General features: G+C 38.2%; 1 protein-coding gene across 1 annotated transcript; it reads left to right on the top strand.

Moving 5' to 3' along the window:
* Positions 1-963: 963 nt before the first annotated feature.
* On the top strand, positions 964-19,105 carry LOC113226080 (CCAAT/enhancer-binding protein delta-like). Its single transcript, XM_026458598.1, has 4 exons — positions 964-1,069; positions 10,452-10,553; positions 16,910-17,067; positions 18,850-19,105. The coding sequence occupies exons 1-4, from the start codon at positions 964-966 to the stop codon at positions 18,997-18,999; spliced, it is 516 nt and encodes a 171-aa protein (XP_026314383.1). The 3' UTR covers positions 19,000-19,105.
* The last annotated feature ends 3,278 nt before the right edge of the window (positions 19,106-22,383 follow it).

The following is a 22,383-nucleotide window of genomic DNA, read 5'->3' as shown; positions in this document are numbered from 1 at the left end:
GGGTCCGCGCTAAAAAGTGTCCGCACTTGTAAGGCGCTAAAATCGTATACAGAGCGCCAAACTCCGCTTTAGTCTTCATTTTGTTCTACTGACAGCGCGATACTGCGATGACATTACAATTTAAATTTCGATAAGGTTGACTTGGGACATTTTTTTCGTGGTTTTTGTATTAGACCCGTCGTCCATTTATTTGTAAGTCAATGCGCTCGCTCACATTATAGTATAATTTTAGTAACAGCAGAATCCTTGTGAAGAGTGCGTCCTGGCAAGTATTGCCACCTCACCCTTTTTATGTCACCAAACAGTAATGTGAACATTACTGCATTCCGATTGTGAAGGGTAAAGGTGCTGGTGATATTTCACGCTCATGAGACTTGTCAACTTATGTCTCAGGGTGTCGGGCGCTGTGGCAGTGCTCCATCTTTGTGACTTAAAGCTCTGAGTGGCACTGCAAATGCTAGGGACAGGTGTGTCGCTTACCACCTGGCACACGACTTGTTAGTCCCGTCACATGGTATTATACCCTAGGGAAACCCTGTATCGCGGGTACCATGGACCAAACTACGAGATAAGTAAATGTAGGCCATGGAAATATATTGCCCGGCCCGGGAATCGACTCTAGGGCTTCTGTGTGGCCGTGCAGTGTGGTAACCGTTCGGCCACGGAGACAGTTTAATAAAAGGGAAGTTTTGGTTCGGCCAGGTATTTATTTAAACTTTACTGTACAATATGCTGTAGTACAAATAGCAGACTGAAAGCCATAAGGCATTCTCTACTAGTCAAGCATAGGGCCAAACAGAAAAAACTACACAATATGTTGGTGCTACACTTGCAGTGCAGTGCTCCATGTGTTCAATATAATAATGCATTCAGGATGCTGATGGGGCTGCCGCGGTCCTGCACAGCGTCAGGGACCTTCGCGGAGGCGAGTATAGATTGCTTCTACACCACGATGCGTAAACGATGCACATCCCTGGCGCGCAGGATTGGGGCCAGCCCCAACAGCATCCTGAGCATGATCGCGAACCGGCTCGACTGTCCATGCGTGAATCAGTGTTCAATGATTCACGTACTTAATAGAAAGAAAGAAAGAAAAATAGTTTATTTGGTAACCATAATACAAATAGAACGTAAAAACAAAAATTAAAATAACCTTATTATAATATTTACTTAAAATAAAACAGTATTATATTTAAGATGGTACCAAAAAGGTCTCCACTCAGCTTATTTGTAACGAGACGTAGGGAAACATCTTGTTACGCTGATTTTCAGTGAAGCCACAATTTACAGTTAAATAAAAATAAAGTGGCTTCGACCATGTAAAAAGAAAAATAGAGAATTTAATTTAAATATGAAAATTCAATTTAAAAAAGGAGAAACTGCGAGTACGTGTAGAGTCTGTGTGAGCGTGTATTGTGTGATCACTGTGTTACCATGTATGTGTGGTTGTGACATTAGTGTCAGTAGTGGAATGTCACAATCGCACCGCACGACTGCCAGTGCTGTTGGACACCTGGCTAGATAATAAAAATTTCTTAAAAGACAATTTGAAGGATGCAACAGATTTAATCATAAGTAGTGGCGTCCTATTGTGCTTTGTCTTTTGTTGTTTTTTGTACATGTACTAACATCAGATTTAAATGATTTTGTAACTAACTAATACCTTGGGTCCATGTTACCTAAATAAATGAATTTTATTATTATTTATTATTGTTATTAGTAAACATGAAGAACAATATACTAGAAAGCTAATCGATTTGTATGGTATAAAATGAATAACATAATATAAACATACTTATTATACATACATAATAATCTTACATATATACGTGGGGCGCACTATAAGTTTCCGGAATGAATAAGAAAAAAATACCATAAATGGTCAGTACCGAATTTATTGTTTCTCAAAATATTCTCCGTTAGCGTTAATGCACTTTTTCATACGAATGAACCGATTTTGAAAACATTTATGCCACTCCTCCGTGACAATTTCTGAAACATATTTTTCATACTATTCGATAGCCTCTTCAGGTGACGAAAATCGTTGACCGCGTAACGGGTTCTTAATTTTTGGAAATAAATAAAAGTCACAACGTGACAGGTCGGGACTGTGCGCGGGATGGCTTATAAGGTCAACGTTGTTTACCTTCAAAAATTCATTTGTCTGTCTGGCCGTGTGAGAACTGCCATTATCGTGGTGCAAGATGATACGGCAATTACGGTTATTTTTACGGAGTTTGTCAATAACTTCCGACAAACAAATTATTGTGTACCAATCACTATTCACGGTACAACGATTCTCCAAAGCAACAGTAGCTACGTGTCCAGTTTTATTAAAAAAGAAGCAATCATCCGCTTAGAGGCACATTGGACGCGCGCCACTTTGGTTGGTTTCGGCTCATCTCGAAAGACCCATACGCTAGATTGCTGCTTTGTTTTGGGATCCTAACTATAAATCCATGTTTCTTCACCTATTACTATGTCCCACACCAAATTTGACGCCCCTTTGTTGAATCTGGTAAGCATGGCATAGCACCAAGTGACGCGATCCGTTTTTTGAGCCTCAGTCAAATTGTGTGGGATCCACCGAGAGTACAGCTTCTTTATACCGAAATGTTTGTGTAGTAGGTCACATGCCTGTCTGTTTTGATCATACGACATACAGCATCGATGTTTTTGTTGTTCACAGTAGTGGACGGGCGACCATTACAAAATTCGTCACTGAGAACACAACCGCGTTTGAATTCTGCAACCAGCTATAAATAGTCGTCTTGCATGATGCTTCATCGCCAAAAGCAGTATGAATCCGAGCGAAGCTGCGGAGAAGCGGTCGTAGAAAATCATACTACGAAAATTTTCACGAGTTAAATCTATTCTGATGTAGACAACCAATTTCAAAAATGACGCTACAATGTAAAAACAAGTGACAGTCAGATGAAACATTCTGTATTCTATAGTCAAAAAGTTCCATTTTCAAATGTTGTTATTACTTTTGAAATATTTTTTATGTAAGTAGCCAGTTCCGGAACCATATAGTGCGCCCAATGTATTATAATAATAAGTAATATATGTACCCAAATCAACATTATACAGTGTCTTGATTTTGACAATTGTCAAAGAGATGCTTTTGCAACATGCACTTGAAAGATAATTTGGTCTGAGCATGTCTTACATGGAGCGGGAGCGCATATATAGGCAGTCAAAAAGTGTGTTAGCAATTAATTAATTTAAGTAAGTTGCGGTCTGGCTTTGGAAAGAATATGTAAGAGGTTGTTGTCGCCGCCTACGCCTATGGGAAAAGTGAACTATGTATGTATACATACCCCACCATTAGAATAACGATTGAACGTGAACTGTCTTAGAAAATACAAAACGATTAAAAAGCTAAAAAAAACAAACACGTCCCTCTACGATTATTGTAATGACATGTAATGATTGTAATGAGGCAGAATACACTGCCGCTATTGAGCAAGGGTCGCGAGGGTAGGCTACGTAATTGCACTTAATTTGCCGACACTCTGACCCTTTTGTGATATTGGTAACGAATCACAGCTATCACGCTATCAATCGTTAGGTAAACTCCTGAGGTCCACGTAACATTTTTCGATGGTCTTGTTTGGCAGTCCGTACTTTGATACCATTTGAAATCGTGTCCTTGTTTATTATAAATAATAAACTCACGCTTGGCCACATTTACTTGTTAAGCGACGATCTGACCGATGATGGTATGACGAAAATTACGTGAGTGGGACATTGTATGGCGGTACAATTTTATATAAGAATAATAATTTAGTCGAAACGAATTTTCAGCAATCTAAATTACATGGAAAACAAACAGTATAACAAACATGATTAGACCAAACAAACTTCAGCCTCAAAATAAATAAAAAAATAAAAATCATTTATTGCAGACAATAGTCCATTTTGTTAGTACACTTACAAGCTATCCATTCTACTGTTAGTACAAAAATTACAAAATTAAAAAAAAGAATGAATGAATGAGATGAATTGAATTGATTACATAATGAAATGATTACGTGATGTGTGATACTTGGTTAGTCCTCTGAGCTCCCAGGACGTGAAGTTCGGTAAACCTTGCAAGCAGATCGGAGTCCCACCTGTTCCGTATCATTTTAAGAACTCTGTTTGAGCTCTCTCGCACTCTGCGCATTTTAAGCGTTAGTGCGTAAAAATCCTCTACACTAGCGTCGGCAAACATGCCTGACGCACTGCAGTATCGAGGAAGCCCAAACAGAGCCCTGAACACATTATTATACATAATGCGTAGGGAGTTACAGTTACTAAAGAATTCGAATGTGTAATAATTATTTTAATAATTGGGTTTCTGACAAATGATATTTCCACTGTAAAGACATTTCTGTGTTGCAAATTTATAGCAAAACTGTCATCACACTAATGAAAAAAAGTCGAACCGTTTTCGGGGTAATGAAATTCGGGAAAAAGAATTAGTTTGTAATAGGTAACCCCTGTAGCAAGATGGGTGGATGACATTGTCAAAGTTACGGGCAGTAGATGGGTGAGATTAGCACAGGGTCGTGATGGATGGCACAAATTACGGGAGGCCTATACCTAGCAGTGGGTGAAGTAGGGCTTATACTTATACATGATTTTCCATCGAAATTTTTAAACATTTTAAACACTAAATAATGGTTTTTTGTACACCCGTAGGGCAAGCAGTACTGTCAGGGGGCACGTAATCGCGCTACGATTACAGGTGGTCAGGTGTGGCGCTTCTCACGCCTGCAGGTGTGCGATGAGCTAATGTTTGTACTACCTACCCTATTTTTTGCAAATCACTGTCCTAATAACTGGTAACTCTAAAGTAAACACGCTCTTTGTAATCATCTAAATAATTATAATATTATTATTAATATTTAGTAGCAGTAGAGCTCCTTGTGAAAGAGTTTGTCTAGGGCAGTGTTGCCACCTTACCTATTTCTGCAGTCAAGCATGAATGTCAGCATTACTGTGTTCCGGATTTAAAGAGTAAGGGTGCTGGTGTAATTACAGGCACATGGGATTTGTCAACTTATATCTCAGAGTGACGGGTGCAGTGGCAGTGTCACTCAGATCTTTGTGATTTAAAGTACTGGTACTGCAACTGTTATGGACAGGAGTGTTACTTACCACTAAGTAGACTTGTTCGTTTCGTCAATTATTCTCAAAAATTAACTTTTTGTAGAAAAACCCGGGGTCTGTCAACGAGCGATAGAGCAATAGACCGCGTTAGGACCACGACACTGCGCTCTCAAACTCAGATTGCTGATGTAGCGCAAAAAGCTGCAAAGATGAAATGGATTTGGGCTGGTCATGTCCGCCGCATGCCTGAAGACCCTTAGATCCCTCCACGGAGCCCTATCCTTATTGTTTAAACGCGTGGGAAATGCTTTACGCATACCTTCGAGCCCGGGGAGGCCCGACGGTTATGTGGGACTGGCCCTCCAGTGGAGGGCATTTAGTAGCAGTAGAGCTCCGTGTGACAGAGTTCGTCCAGGGAAGTACTGCCACCTTACCTATTTCTACCGTCAAGCAGTAATGTCCGCATTACTGTGTTCCGGTTTTGAGTGGTAACGGGCGTAGTGGCAGTGCCCCCCAGATCTTTGCAATTTAAAGCTCTGAGTGACACTACAACTGTTATGGGCAGGCGTGTAGCTTACCATTAGACGCACTACTTCGTCCGTCATTTGATATTATAAAAAAAAAATATTGGCACGGTATCGGGTAGTAAACACTAGTCCGAGAATGACCGACAAACAGATCGCGCGTCTTCCTTTTTCACTATTGCGTCTTCGTTTACACGTTACACATTTCTTAGCCTACATGATATTCATGCTGACTAAATATGACCACGAATACAAACAATTCTTATTGCTCATATTATCAGTATGACATACTAGTATGACCACCGATAAACGGCCCACATTTCGAGGTTCTTTATCATCTTTTTTTAGAATTCTGGTTGAAAAAATCTGTACAGAGTATTAAAAAACCAACCTCAAAAGTCATTCAATTTCAGTCATTAGTTTGCCACTCTTAGAGGTAAAATATTTTCTTCAAGTTTAAATGCGACCACTTCTGAGGTATTCTCTTTCCAACAAAAGAAGAATCATCAATATCGGTTCACATATGGAGATACAGCGTAACGTACAAAAAAAACCATGCAGTCGAATTGAAAACCGCTTCCTTTTCTTGAAGTCGGTTAATAATGCAGTATTTTTTTCAAAATACTTGTCGATTATATTTTTCATGGTCTAATTTAAAAATAAAAAAATGTTGACTGATAATTTTTTTTCACAAATTTGTTTTAATACAGGTTTGTCGAATGGGTGGGCTAATTTTGCGTCCTTATTACATTTAGTTGAAAAGGAAATGAAAGAAAATTTTCGGGTCTAAAACGCATACAATTGTTTTTGTTTTCAAATATATAAAAAAAAAAAAACAAATATATGAGATTTAGATTTGAAAAATAGTCTCATAAAAAACTAAGAACTCGATATATTTATTAACAATTCAAAGAAGCTTTGTATTCCATTGCAAATTGTTAGAATTTTTGAGGAAAAAAACAGAGACGATTTACATTACGATTATTACAACACTCGAAAACTAATTTTTGAATAATTCACTACGGTAGGGAACAGCAGGTGCCCCTTCAATAACGATAGATCAGTTTGCTGATCGACGCCACGCGCCCTATGCATTCCGAGTAAGGTTACCACGTAATATTTTAGAACAGGATAATGTAAGACTTAAAAAAACAACAACAATTTACATTAACTATGATTGTCAACCTGTTATAGGTTGAAATTACAGACACACGGGACTTGACAACTTATGTCTCAGGGTGACGGGCGCATTGATAGTGCCCCTCAGATCTTTGCGATTTAAAAGCTCTGAGTGACATTGCAACTGTTATGGATAGACGTGTAGCTTACCATCAGGTGCACGATTTGTTCGTCCCGTTATTTGGTATTTAAAAAAATCTAATTAAATTTCGTATATAAATTTACAAACTCCGTATCGGCGGTTAACCGATGGATGCGCGTCGCGTCCAATCGACTGGTCTGGAAATCTTTGGGGGAGGCCTATGTTCAGCAGTGGACGTCCTCCGGTTGATATGAAGGTGATGATGATGAAGTGCAGTATTTCATATACATTCAAGTCATATAATAGTTCCTATTAGCGATTTTTCTACTTGTTTTTAGTTAATATTTAAGTTACATTTTTTTAATTTTAGTGTTCACCGCACTAGTACTTACGTGCCATCTCATCTTGTAAAAGCGGTTCCAACTGAAAACCAGTAACAGATACTGTTGGATATATTAAACAAAAGATATGCAAGCCTAGATTCGAACGACATTTGAATCCGGGTCTACCACTGCTGGTTTATCATATTGGTTTGTAATAAAATAACGAGTTCGCATAAATATGGTTACCCTCTCCTGCCACATTCAACGGGACCCGGCTATCGCTAACCCTCTAAACGGTCGGCCACACAGGTTAATTGTTTGTACTGCTATGACAGGGTACAAATATTAGCAAATATTTGTTTATTTGTTATAATATCGCGTTATGAATCTTCTTTGAATTAATGAAACATCTTGTATTTGCATTCTATCTAGTGCCCCCGATTTAATTGTTTAACCTTCTAAGTTTTGCTTACAACATTCTAACGACGATTTTATTGACATGTAGAGAATCAAATTCATGTTCAGAAATGGTACAATCTTACTTACGTAATGGTACATACAACAACAATTTAAAAGTATATTTTTTTGGTAAATTTCTTGTTTTGTAACAATATACAATATACAATGTTTGTTATGAAAGGCTGCAAAGTTATTGAATAAATGAAGGAATGAAATATTCTTTATTGCACATTAAAATTACAATGACAACGTGGAACAGTAATGTAAGTATCACAGAGTAAGCCAACGTACAACAGGCGGCCTTATTGCTAAGTAGCAATTTCTTCCAGGCAACCTTAGGATAGAAATTTTAGAGTTGGAAAGGGGGTGCAACCAAAGAATATCACGCAAACGCTTTGTTTTGAAATAACTACACTACTCATTAATAAAATAAATACATAAATAATAAAAATAAATACATATATTATTAGAACGTATACATGAATATTGATATATAATAGTAAGGTTGCTTATATACTTTTGTAGGACAATAAAATAAATAATAAATAGTAATAATACAAATAAATTTACAAAGGAAGGTTATACCACTAAGCAAAAGGAAATAAAATCAAGAGAATGATGCGAAAAAACTAGAATTAGTAGTTAAGGAAATATTCCTTAACACGTCCTTTGAAGGAATCAATAGAAGGGGATCGTTGAATTGATTCAGGGAGAGAATTCCATACCCGGATAGCAGATACAGTAAACGAGTTGGAGTAAAAATCAGAGGCATGAGAGGGGGTGTTTAGTATAAGTGTATCAGAAGATCGAAGAGGACGGCAGAGAACCAAAAGAAAAAAGAAAGAGAGAGGTAACTGGGAAACATGATCAAACTTACGAAGTCCGAAGATAAGTCTTACACACATATTTTGAAGCCGTTTAACTTATTAAGTAGGGTGGCTGTCAAATCCGGACAACATACATCCGAATAGTCCAGTATCGGATTTAGGATGCTCTGATGATGACATTATTGTTTGACGCGAGTGCTTGTATTGAAACCTGTGCAAGCGCAGGAAGCGAAGATTGAACCACGAGGGAAGTGAGTGGTTCGAAAATAAATTCCTGTGAGCGTAGCGAGAGTTTCAAGCCACGAGACGCAAAACAACTTTGCTGCCGAGCGAAACACACAACTTTTCACCTAACTGTAGCTGTAAAAAGAAAAACAGTTGAATTACAAAACGTCAGTTTTTTTAATCTAAAAGCATTGACTTACAATTATATGGACGTCGGGTCCGCGCTAAAAAGTGTCCGAACTTATGGGGCGTTAAAATCGTATATAGAGCGTCATTCACGCTTTAGTCTTCGTTTGTTCGACTGACAGCGAAGCAAGCAAAATTAGACAGTACTGCGATGACATTACAATTTAAATTCAACGTTTTAGCTTTTTCATATTCCTTTACATGTCACTACGTTTAAATAGGTTGACTTGGGACATTTTTTTCGTGGTTTGTGTATTAGACCCGTCGTCCATTTATTTGTAAGTCAATGTCTAAAAGAGAAAGTTTATCTTCGGATGCGTTCTGAATTTACACCTCATCATTCTTGCTTGTACTTTTATTTTGTATGATTAAGTGATTATTGAAATTATTTTAGTTCTTCGACGAATCAAAATAATTTAATGCATACAATTACTTATCATTGTCAATTTAATGTCAACAATAATTAAAATAAAACATATAAGTATGTAGGTAATGAACATAGATTTAGAATGGTAATGAACATGTCATTATCTTGTTTTTTCATCGAAGGAATAAGTCAGGTGCACCACAGTCCATCGTCAAGTTCAAATTTCAAAAACCTTTTCCACGCTAGAGTGGAAAAAACGCTTTTGCGCGCAGATTTCTAATGAGAAAGAAAACCTTTCCGAGTTAGTGAAGTGAAATAGTTCTTTTTATAATTTTTAGCAATAATGGCAATAATAGTTCTTCTTTTTATAATACCAAGTGACGGGATTAACAAGTCGTGCGCCTGCTGGTAAGCGACACGCCTATCCATAACAGTTGCAGTGACACTCAGAGCTTTAAATCGCAAAGATCTTATAGGCACCGCCACTGCTCCCGTCACCCTCAGACATAACTGTACAAGTCTCATGTACCTGTAATTTCGAACCTCTTCCTCTTCTATACCGGAACACAATATTGCTCATGTGACTGCTTGGCGGCAGAAATAGGTAAGGTGGCAGTACACCCTTGGACGTTTCACAAGGACCTCTATGGCTACTTAAATGTGTATAAAAGTAACAAACTTACTTTATATATTAGACGGCCTTAAGCCAGGATGTTTACTTTTAGTTCACTAAGAATCCGCTAGATGACTTTGCCCATTTGGCGTTGTTTCTGAATCGCGTTGTTAAGATTTTCCCTCGAATGGTGACTACTGTAATACAATTTTGTTTATGTTGCGAGAAATCGGAGAATACCGAGAGCTCAGTAAGGCTAACCAGGAGTTGAGGCCCTTCTTGGAAACTGTAGCCCGGGCCTTCTGATAATTGACGTACGCTCATGTAGGGTGAAAATCATCGTCTTGCGGAACGGTTTCCAGGAGTCGAGTCCCTTCTTGGGAACACATGGCTGGACCTTGCGCATATAGGGTGAAATTTTATTGGCGTCATACAAGGTGGAATAGTGACTGACGGAAATATTTTTTTTTTCTAACAACTTGGAATTTTGACTTCGCTGGAGCTGCGTAACATCATCCAACGGTAGAGAGAACCTCCCTCATTTACATAAGTTTTTTTTTCCACAGATGTGCACAGTGTTGTGGGTCCATTACTGGCAGCGCTGCCGCCTCAGCCACCACCGTGTCTGCCTGCTTACTGTCAACATCTACCTACTAGAACGTTGCCTAGTAAGTTTTCAATATTAAACAATCACCTAGGATTATTTTAAAGCCTCATTTTTTATATTAAATACGTATATTCATATTATAAACAATTAACAGACATCAGATGCAAACAATACTTAAACAGAATAGAAAAAAAAATGTTATTCACCTGACTACAATACGAGATGCGACCTCTTAGTGTGAGGCCAGACGAGCGTAATTTTGTGAGTTGTGAATCGCGTAGATTGTGCTGCAGTCGGTTTCATATAAAAGAACGGTTTGTTTCACACAACGACGCAAAATGAGTTATCTGCCGACTCACGGGCGTAATGACGACTGACTTTCAGTCGCATCGTGTGACGGGCAGGCGCGGGTGGAGGTAGGGGTGAAGGAAGGGGTCACTTTGGTATAGGATGCGCGTTAGTATAGACGTTTCTTGCGAAAATGTTCGATACGGAGATTAAAATACAAATAATATAATTGAACAATTTACTTGATTGTTATTATTAGTCTTTCTTCTGGACTGATGGCTTGTCTCATATTTGTATCTGACTTAGTAATAAAAGGTTTTACTAGGCTTAATAATTCTTAAAAAAACATTTATTGCACATGTGGTAGGATTTAACAAATTGATCTGGATGTTCACATAAGCTTGTATATAATATATGAAACTGCCCATACTGTAATCGTTTGATATTGAGTGGATGTATCCAGTTGCTTTTTCTTTTTCTAACATCATCTTCTAATGCTTCATAAATGCATACTTTTTCGACTGTCTAGCGCTTCAAGCGAATTTCGTTCGAGCGCAAACTGCGCAACTCAAAAAACGCAATTCACAAAATTGCGCTCGTCTGGCCTCACCCTTAATTACCTCAAATGGCATCTGCAGCGTAGAATCCGCAGTGCTGTGAGTCTAGTATTTAATTTAGTGCGGATATTCACGGATGACAGTCGCCTACAATGAACGCACGGGTGGCTCGTGTGGAGTTCACGCGGAGCGGGTACCGTACGGAGCAATCCGCGTCACTGTAAAACGATGTTCTAACTCCGCGCGGACGATCCGCAGACAAATAACCAGCCTTAGGGTGCTGTCCGAACGCCCGTCACCCTGAGACATAAGTTGACAAGTCCCATGTGCCTGTAATTTCACCAACACCCTTACCCTTCAAAACCGGAACACAGCAATACTGACATTACTGCTTGGCGGCAGAAATAGATAAGGTGGCAGTACTTCCCTAGACGAACTCTTTCACAAGGAGCACTACTGCTACTAATTTATTCTGTCATGTTCTCACATACACATAAACCATTGACTTACAATTATATGGACGTCGGGTCCGCGCTAAAAAGTGTCCGAACTTATAGGGCGTTAAAATCGTATACAGAGTGTCATTCACGCTTTAGTCTTCGTTTGTTTGACTGACAGCGAAGCAAGCAAAATTAGACAGTACTGCGATGACATTACAATTTAAATTCAACGTTTTAGCTTTTTCATATTCCTTTACATGTCACTACGTTTAAATAGGTTGACTTGGGACATTTTTTTCGTGGTTTTTGTATTACACCCGTCGTCTATTTATTTGTAAGTCAATGACATAAACGCATGTTTGTGATAAAATAAAGATAATTTCTTCTTGTAGAGGTGAGGTAGATTTTAGGGGAACACTTGAGATACATGTATGTTTGTCAACGCGTCAATCTGTTGGTTCGAAACAAAGGTTACAACGTACGATTAATATCGTGTACCATATATAGAAATCTCTTAGTCTAATTAAGATGTAGGTATAACTACATCACACTACCTCCTTATTTTTTTTACTTTTGTATATTATTTTAACACAATTGATTAGAATATGTTTATTACAATGTTTTCTTATTCTAAACATAACTAAAGTTCATTCACTCGTAATAAGTAAGTTCTAATGAATACTATCCTAATATGTGTAATTCAATGTTTAGAAAATCGTCATCTACTTTCAAGCGTAAGTGCAAAGAATGGCTATTTAATCAACAGATAACATCATACTGTTGGTCGAAGGTGATGTAGGCTCTGCTACGTCATTAGAAATCATAAAAGTAAAATTATAATTGGAATAAAAAATGTACTAACTCTATATTCATCTAAATTCTATTCTCTGCTTGTTGTATTCTATGTACACGGTGAAATACTCTTTGCTACTAAGTGCAGTACGTCCGCTGGTCGGTACGTATGTCAATTCAAGTTTTAAGGTTTGTTATTTCTGTAATAAACGTATATAGTGAGTGAGGTACTCTCCTATTTATTACATAATAGATAATCGAAAAGATGTCCGTCCCTTTATGCTACGGTGTCTCCAGCTAATAATTGCCAGGTGAAGCCTGAAAACCAGCAAATTGCTAAGGCATTTTCCTTTTCTTCGACATAGATTTAAGCATTGTTTTAAATATTATTGTATGTTTTCTGTTGAAGAGTAATCGTAGATTGTACAACAAGTGAATAAAACGCGCCATTTTGCTCGAGACGAGTATATTCACCCGAGCCGCAGGCGATGGCGGATACTTAAGTCGAGGGTTATATTACAAATAAACGATATTTCCGAGAAAGTATTCACTTGTTTTTCGACCCTCCAACGCATGAAATTTTCATACGTGTTAACTTAGAATAATAACGCATAGAAACCGAGCCCGCACACGCTAAGTGAGGCAAATTGAAGCGCTCCCAAAGGGCCTACACGAGCAGGCGGGCCTTCAGTGCTCAAGGTCAACTTGCACCGCGAACAGATCAAGAATTTTAGCTAAAAATGACGAAATGTGCGGTAAATGAGTGTAAAAATACGCCAGACAAACATAAAATAGATACTAACCTCACATTCCACAAGGAAGTAACGCGTTTCAACTTGTATTTTTATATCAATATTCACTAAAACCGAAAATTAACCTACTACTAAAACTAGCCTACATGAATTTGATTTTTGCCTCACTTGTGACAGTTCGTTTGATATTTTTTTTTTTTTTTTATTTATTTAGGAACAAACAGTTATATACAGTAGAAAAAAATATACAAAATGAACTTATTAATAAACCTATAGTCCCCTAAATGTAAATTTAAGATAATATTACTTTACAAAATTATAAATACATATTACTACAAAATATGAAAAATACACAGGAAATCTGATAGAATATACAAAATATAAAATGGACAAGCATTACACAATATGATATTTTAATGCAAACATTTCATACATAACGAACAGGAAAAACATTTTAAAAATAGGAAATATACTTATAAGTTAAATATAGTTATAAGTTATTACACTAGTAAGTTCAGTGATATGCTTTTTAAATTTTGGTAGCGACTTAACAAACATATCTGCATCATTCATTTTATCATTATATAAGGCACACGCTCTCTTTATAAAACAATTACTTCCATAGCAAGTCTTACTAGATTTTATTGCGAATAGTATTTTCTTGCGATTTGTTCTTTCTTGCTTACGGGGTACACGAAAATTAATTCGTTCCAAAAGGAAGGGGACATCAACCATATTATTTAATATTTTATACAAGTATGCAATGTCAGCGATTTCACGACGTTGCTTTAAAGTGTTTGTCTTATGGAATGTAAGGGATGATTCATAATCTATGCGCTGGTGGCCGATTCTGTAATCTAAAGATTTGATAAACTTTTTTTGTAACTTTTCAATTTTGTCCTGATGGACTTGTTGAAAAGGATTCCAAACAGAAGACGCGAATTCCAGTCTACTTCGGACGTAGCTATTAAATAATAGTTTATAAGTGTAAGCATTTTTAAAGGGTTTTCCCACGCGTAAAATAAAACCCAATAATTTGAATGAACTCTCAACAATTTTATCTATATGAGGAATAAAAGACAGTTTGGAATCCATTGTCACCCCCAGATCCCTGATTTCATTTACACGATTGAGATCCCTACCATTAACTTTGTATGTATATATAATAGGTTTTTTCTTTCGTGTAAAAGAAACAGTAAAACATTTATCTGGATTCAAGAATAAATTATTATTGTTACAAAAGTCAACGAAATCATTCACATCATTCTGCAGTAACGCTGCATCGTGTGTTTCTCTAACAACTCTATATAATTTAGTATCATCAGCATATAGTAATACGTTTGAGTGTTGAATGGACTTAGTAAGACCATTGACATAAATAATAAATAGTAAGGGTCCCAAATGTGAACCTTGAGGAACTCCAGAGGGAATATTCAAATATGCAGAACGATAACCACATAGTACAACGGCCTGACTACGATTCTCCACGTACGAACGTATCCAACGAAGCAAATCGCCATGTATTCCGAGCTGCCCGAGCCTATGGAGTAAGGTGTCATGTCGAATTTTGTCAAAGGCTTTAGCAAAATCTGTGTATATAGCATCTACTTGCACATTTTCATCCATAGCTGACAATATATGCTCCGTAAAAGTCAGTAAGTTGCTCTCCACACCACGCTTTTTACAAAAACCGTGTTGGTTCGGTACTATGGCGCGCTGGACAGCCGCAAATAGCTGATCGGTAACGAGCTTTTCCTGTATTTTAGCGAATTGACATAGTTTTGAAATCGGCCGATAGTTTACGACATTATCACTTACCTTACCTTTGGGAATAGGTGTTATCCAAGCACTTTTCCAAACTTGAGGAATGCAACCACTGTGATATGAAACTATCATTCTATGCGTTATTATTCTAAGCGTGTTAAGATAAAGTTGCTTAGATTTCGGCGGCAATATCTGCTTAACGACGTTTTTAGCATTCCTTTCCATTAAAGAGTTAGGTGTGAGTGTAATTTCCTCTTCACTTGACGACATTATTTCGCGTAAATTGTGGAACAATTTCGAATTGCAACACAACTATTGCCAAGAAAAAATAAGAACTTCCCGCCAATGTACTACTTTCTTTTTCTACACGTGACTCAGGTCGGACTACATAATGCTCAGTTATATTTAACAAGCTTTTACTTCTTATGCATTTCTATTTCTTAAACTTATTAGAATTACTTTTATTTTATTTTATTCTCTCTTTTAAATAATATCTCTCTTTTATATATTATCTTTTTAATAATCTAATTTAAATCTTATAATTATTTTATTAGTTCAATACCGTCCCGCACTAAAAAGTTTGGCAATTCGTTTTTATGCTGAACCATCAAATTGTGGAACCAACTCCCGGCGCATGTATTCCCTCCCCTCTATAACATGTATGAAGAAGTATTTGGCCAGACCGGCAAAATGATAGTGACGGAGTGAAGATATTTGTGTTTTCCATCCGTTACTCTCATCTCTGGACTGTATTCGCACTTTCCATCAGGCGCGGTGCAGTCATTTTGCCGAGTCACAATAAAAAAAAAAAAACTATTGCCTACTTTTTTAATTTTGTAATATAACACGGCATTCGCTCTGGACCTTTTGGAGGAAAAAGTTTCGTTTTTATTTTGACTTTCAATTATTTTGTGAAATCTAGTTTAAAGTGGAATAGGATAGTGCTATTGTGCCTTAATCGCAGATTAAAACGCGAAATTATACGAATCTCGAACTACAATACCCGTAGCGGCCCGTTTTAAGAAATCCCGAGTCAATCCAAGCACGCCCCGCCTCAAATTGCCTATCCTCTTTGTGGCGGCCATATTTGCAGAAACATAAACTTCATGTTTAGGCTGATGGCTTTGCCAAAGCCTTAATAAATTAAAATAAAAAAATATAACACGGATTAAAAAAATAAAAGTAAAACTTTATTTTATAAAGCTCTAGTGTGCGTGGCTGTTGGTGCAGGCGTCATTACCTCGGTCTTAAACGACGATTTCATTTTATGCACTAGAGCCATTGACTTACAATTATATGGACGTCGGGTCCGCGCTAAAAAGTGTCCGCACTTGTAAGGCGCTAAAATCGTATACAGAGCGCCAAACTCCGCTTTAGTCTTCATTTGTTCTACTGACAGCGCGATACTGCGATGACATTACAATTTAAATTTCGAATAGGTTGACTTGGGACATTTTTTTCGTGGTTTTTGTATTAGACCCGGCGTCCATTTATTTGTAAGTCAATGACTAGAGCATTAAATCCTATTTTATGCAGTCTACATCCAGCATAAATACGAACTTTAAGAGCATGAGAAGTGAAGTCTTTTTTATTTTTTAATAATAAACTGCATGATGATACATAGGTAGGAACGTTACGACATTAATATATATATATATATATATATGTATATATATACACCTACGTATTTAATAGCTAGACATCTGAATTACTATGGGTTACAAAAATATGGGATTGTTTTATTTTTGTGAATAACATTGTCTTTATTTCTGACAGAGATTTTTATCATCGATCATACTGTACATTTTCCTCTTCTGTGTCTAGTACTATCACCACCCCCATGCGAGGCGGAGGTACGCCGTCGCGGTGAGAAACGCCCGATCCCGGCAGAACTAAAAGACGACAAATACTACGAACGGCGCCGGCGCAACAACCAGGCTGCCAAGAAGAGTCGAGACGCCAGAAGGATCCGGGAGGATCAGGTAACGCATTCGCTTATTTACGGGTGAATATGACAGAATAAATTATTGCTTGGGGGTCAACGATCTCAAGGTCATTTTGTTGTTTTATAAGCAATAGATTTTTTTTATAACGCGAAGTGACGGGACGAACAAGTCGTGTGCCTGTCCCTAACAACTCGGTTTCAATCACAAAGATCCCTCAAGGGCACCGCCACCGCGCCCGACACCCTGAGACATAAGTTGACAAGTCCCATGTGCCTGTAATTTCACCAGCACTCTTACCCTTCATAACTGTAACACAGTAATGCACAACATTCTTAGCGGCAGAAATAGGTAAGGTGGCAGTCTTTCCTTGAACGAACCCTTTCACAAGCTCTACTGCTACTAAAGTATTATTGTTAATGAGTTTGGCCAGGAAAGTATCTACTGCTTAGCTATTTCTGTCGCCAAGTAGCAACGTGAGTGTTACTGCGTACCGGAATGGAAGGGTCCCGGAGAAACTACAGGCATATGACACGTCAACTTTATGTTTCTAAGGAGACCGGCGCAGTGGCAGCGCTTCTCAGATCCTTGTGATTTAAAGATCTGTGTGACACGGCAATTGTTATGGATGGACGTGTGATGATCGTCCCGTGACTTGGTATTACATTTAATACAAAAACTTGTATAGATTTCTCACACATGGCGCTACGGTAAAAAAGTCGTTAAAAAACAAAACAAAGATCTGCAATAAGCACATGGAAAAATTCATCCGTTAGTTCCGTGGCTTAGCTGGCATAGCGTCTGCCACGGTTTGCTAGAAAACGTTGGAATCCAGCCGGTTCTTTTTATATTTAATAAATTTTATATAGCCGGATTTGTTTAATAATTATTACAAACTCATTTAATTACAATTTATTAAAACGATATCCCTGGTCAACTGCTGGTAGTTGTAAAGGTACCTAGATGAGTGAGGAAAAACTTTGATACTATTTTACAGTCTTAATTTTTTTGGTCCGTTAAATGAACCGGTAGGTGTATAATCTTTATTATAAAGGTACTATTGTTACGGACGGCCGTACGCGTCTGGCCGGTCAGAGCAAGAATGAGTAATTCAGGAGCTCTGATTGGCGGAGCGGCGAGCGGCGAATTGATAGGGCCGGTACGGTGTGGGAGACACCGTATCGGTATAAGTGAAAATTATTCTCATTGTCTCATTCGTAATTAATTTGTGATTATGTTCAGTCGTGCTCGATATCCTTGTTCGATAAGTCAGATAGACATAGAAGTAAGTTTTGTGAAAGTATACAGTCCACTTCCTGAATCAATAAGAAGTTTTATTGAAGAAAAGCAGGATATCGAAGACAGTGCACTACCGGTCTTAACAACTATGAAACTATAGAATACTAATAAATTATTCTTTAAGAGTCTACACAACCTCAAATGGCTTTCGTTGACACCGCATAACAGTAAAAGTGTTCAATCAATTACTTTGGATATAACATATAGTAAAAATGAGGACATTAACTGATTATTAAACAATTTTCACGATAGAAAAAAACCAAAAATTTTCCTTGAAAATTTACAAGAAAACCTCTGTATTCAATAGGTACTTTATATATAAATATCGATGATTATTTTTATATCAACTGAACGAAATAGAACACGTATAGTATACACTTTTCAAATGGCTATATTTTCGTTTGTAAAAAAATTAATTCTGAAATAAAGTAGCCACTCGACCCAAGCAAAATAAACCGTATTAGCACGGGAAAAATTTAATTCGAGCAGAGATCGATACTTAATACCTTTTTCTTCCCGCAGATTGCCTGGCGAGCTTGTATTTTAGAACAAGAAAACGCTTCCTTAAGAGCTCACGTCGCAGCTCTCAGGCAAGAAGCCCTGGCTCTTCGCGGTCTTCTAGCAGCTAGGGATGATGCTCCGCCAGCGCCTTCCAGCACTACTGCCGATTAGGGATAAAGCCTTGTTTGTTCCAGTGACACTCTAGCGCAGAAATCTTACTTATAGCATGGACCAATAATAATATATTATAGAGGGTTGTTTATCAGTAATCCGAAATGACAATTTCCAGAAATAACGTTTGGTCGAAATTTCATAACCTCGAAAGTAATTTTGAGAGGAAAATGTTTTTTCTTTTAAACCTAACTTAACCTAACCTATCCATAGCCATATCGGAAGTATGCGTTCTATTTCTATCAGTGAGTAAGAACTTGTAGCTTTATATATATAACTAGATGGCGCGCGTCGCGCCGGGCCGCTAAAGCGGCCGGCGAGGGCTTTCTTTGGGACTCGTGTGACAGGTTGGGAGTTAGACTTCATATTTCAGTAGAGAATCCTCTTTGATTGAGTTTGGATTGGAGCAGGGTTGTCGACTGCTCCAGTTAAGTTACATGTAGGGGTAGTTAGTACGATCGCGTCAAGTTGTATCCTTAAATATCTCAGAACAAACCAGTCGTATATCATTGACAACTGCGAAGATTCAGAATAGTCAATTTCGTATGGCGGCCATCTTAAATTCGTCATATCAGAACACTTTCGATTCTGGTAGAACCTGACTAAGATTCTTGACAACTTTTATTTGAGAGCCATGTGCCCATCTACGATACTTGAGCGAACAGCCTCTGTCCCACCTGATGCGGAGCACTATTCCAAGATATCCGGATTTTCTCGTACTCACTGTACCCTTCCGGCCACTATTCCTGTAAATCATTTTAAACTATCGCTGTTCCTTCCGGGAGAACTATTACCTAAATGTCTACATCAGTCAGTAGTAATCGAGCTACACACGTATAGTATGTTGCGCGTTGCGCTGGGCCGCTAAAGCGGCCCGCGAGGCCTGTGTCTTAGGCTTGTGACAGTTTGCTGGTTGTAGTGTTTGTTTTAGAAATATATTTTTGTTAACTTTATTTGGTTCTGAGGGAGTCAAGTAGTTGTTATGATCTCGTCAAGTCGTATCCTTACATACTTCAGAAGAAACTACTCATACATCATCAATAATTGCGAAGATTCAGTAAAGAAATTTTTTTATGGCGGCCATCTTGGATTCGCCATTTTGGAAAATTTTTAGTTCCAGTAGAACCTGATCAGGTTCCTTGATAATTTTTGTTTGAAAGCCATACCATCTCTGACGCTTTGGCCGGGCAGGTGGTGTCCTACCTGATGCAGACCACGTCTTGAAAGTTTTGGATTTTTCTGGTATTCAATATTCTCAGTCAAACACAATCCTTGTACATTTATTTAACACACCTCGATTCGTTCTAGGAGAACAATGACGTTGGACGGTGGAAAATGTATGGCGGCCATGTTGGAAAATGAAGAACTACAAACACAATTTCATATTATGGGGCCTCATACGCGGCCAAGTGCCAAATTTCAGCACCATCGGTAAATTTTTTTCGGGCGCCATCTTGAATCGACCATTTTGAAAAAATGAAGTTGACAGTCAATTAGCTCCTATCGCCTTTTCGGACTTAAGTTTAAACATAATTTACCTATCTCTAATAGTTTCAGAGACATAGTACCCCGAAATTTGTATGGCGGCCATTTTGTTTTGCGAATTTGAAATTTTTTTACTTCCGGTAGAAACTGCCCAGGGTGTCGAGCAACATTTGTTTGGAGACCTTAGGGCTAAAACGTATACTTCGCCCATGCAGCTGGGGTCCTCCCTGATGCTGAGCACTTTTCGAAGGTTTTGGTACTTTTTGATACTCACCAAATCCACCCAACCATTATTCGCATACGTCATTCTTATACACCCGCGTTTCTTCTGGGAGAAATGTGCTGGTCAGAAAAACCGAAAATACACTTGTATGGCGGCCATCTTGGAAAATGGCGGAATCGAAATTGCGATATTCTTATTGTGGGCTTATTCACGGCCGCATGCCAAATTTCAGCAGGATCGGACCACTGTGTTTTGGGCCCCATTTTGAGGCGGCCATCTTGAAAACATTTTATCACCGGCAGTTGATTCCCATTGCCCTCTATGACATTTGGTCGAGGACCCCCCGCCTATCTCGAATACTCGCCGAGCTACAAGGCTCTGAAATTTGTATGGCGACCATTTTGTTTACTCGAATTTTGAGTTTTTTTCACTTCCGGTAGAAATCGCCCAGGGTGGCGGCTATTTTTAGTTTGACGATCGTGCCGGTAGGTGTTATAAGTACTTTAGCCGCGCAGCCGGGTTCCCACCTGATGCAGTCCATTTTTCGAAGTTTCGGATTTTTCTGGTACTCACTGGAGCCATCCGACCACGACTCCCGTACCTACATCATTTTTACCCACCGCGACTCCTTCTGGGAGAACAACTATCTAAATCACTGGGTCCGTCAGTCAGTGATAATCGAGCTAAATATAATATAATAATGATGGAGATTGGCAGCCATCTTGAGTTATAAGTCCAAGCTTAAAGCAAATGAAACAATTTTTTCGGATCTAAATGGCGTATATTTGTTTTTTCAGATAAGACAACGTTTTGATTCCCATGGTTACGATTAACTGAGACGGTATTAGTCAAGAAAATTCCAATTTACTTTTATTTGATTAATATATTTATAATATGTGAAACGACCCTTTCGGTAGGTAAGTATTATACTCTGGCTGCGCGGCCGGGGTGCTATCTGATACAGTCCGTTTTTCGAAGGTTTCGGATTTTTCTGATAGGTCCGATTTACTCATTTACTCGCTTAGTAGCAGTCTACTACGAGAGTAAATGAGGTCCAATGAGTATCAGATCCCTTGTGAAAGAGTTCGTCCAGAGAAGTACAGCCACCTTACCTATTTCTGTCGCCAAGCAGTAATGTGAGCATTACTGCGTTCCGGTTTTGAAGAGTGCTGGTGAAATTACAGGCACACGGACTTATCAACTTATGTCTCAGGGTGACGGACGCATTGGGGGTGTCCCTGAAATGTTTGCGATTTAAAGCTCTGACGGGCACTGCAACTGTTACACGCAGGCGTGTCGCTTTCCACCAGGCGCACGTCTTATTTGTCCACTTCGTACCATAAAAAACAAAAAGAACCCATCCGACCACGACTTCCATACATCATTTTAACCCATCTTGACTCCTTCTTGAAGAATTATGTCATTGTCTACATTAATCAGTGGTAATAGAGCTATATACATTTTTTTAAATGGGACAGTATGGGGAAATCCGAAACCATAGAAGATACAAGAAAACTGTCATAGGAACCATTACGTCTTTTTTTGTGAAAACAATTTTCACATAGTAAATTTTTTGATCAAACGTGAGTTGTCCAAATGAATAAAATTGATAAAATTTTGTTTAGTGCTGATAAACTCAGTTTCTTGTAAGGATCATTTCACTGTATGGGACGAAA

Source organism: Hyposmocoma kahamanoa, unplaced genomic scaffold (genome assembly GCF_003589595.1).
Source record: "Hyposmocoma kahamanoa isolate Upper Pololo Valley unplaced genomic scaffold, ASM358959v1 181, whole genome shotgun sequence".
Lineage (NCBI taxonomy): Eukaryota > Metazoa > Arthropoda > Insecta > Lepidoptera > Cosmopterigidae > Hyposmocoma > Hyposmocoma kahamanoa.
Note: the sequence above shows the minus strand (reverse complement) of the source record. Positions and strands in the feature narration are given on the sequence as shown.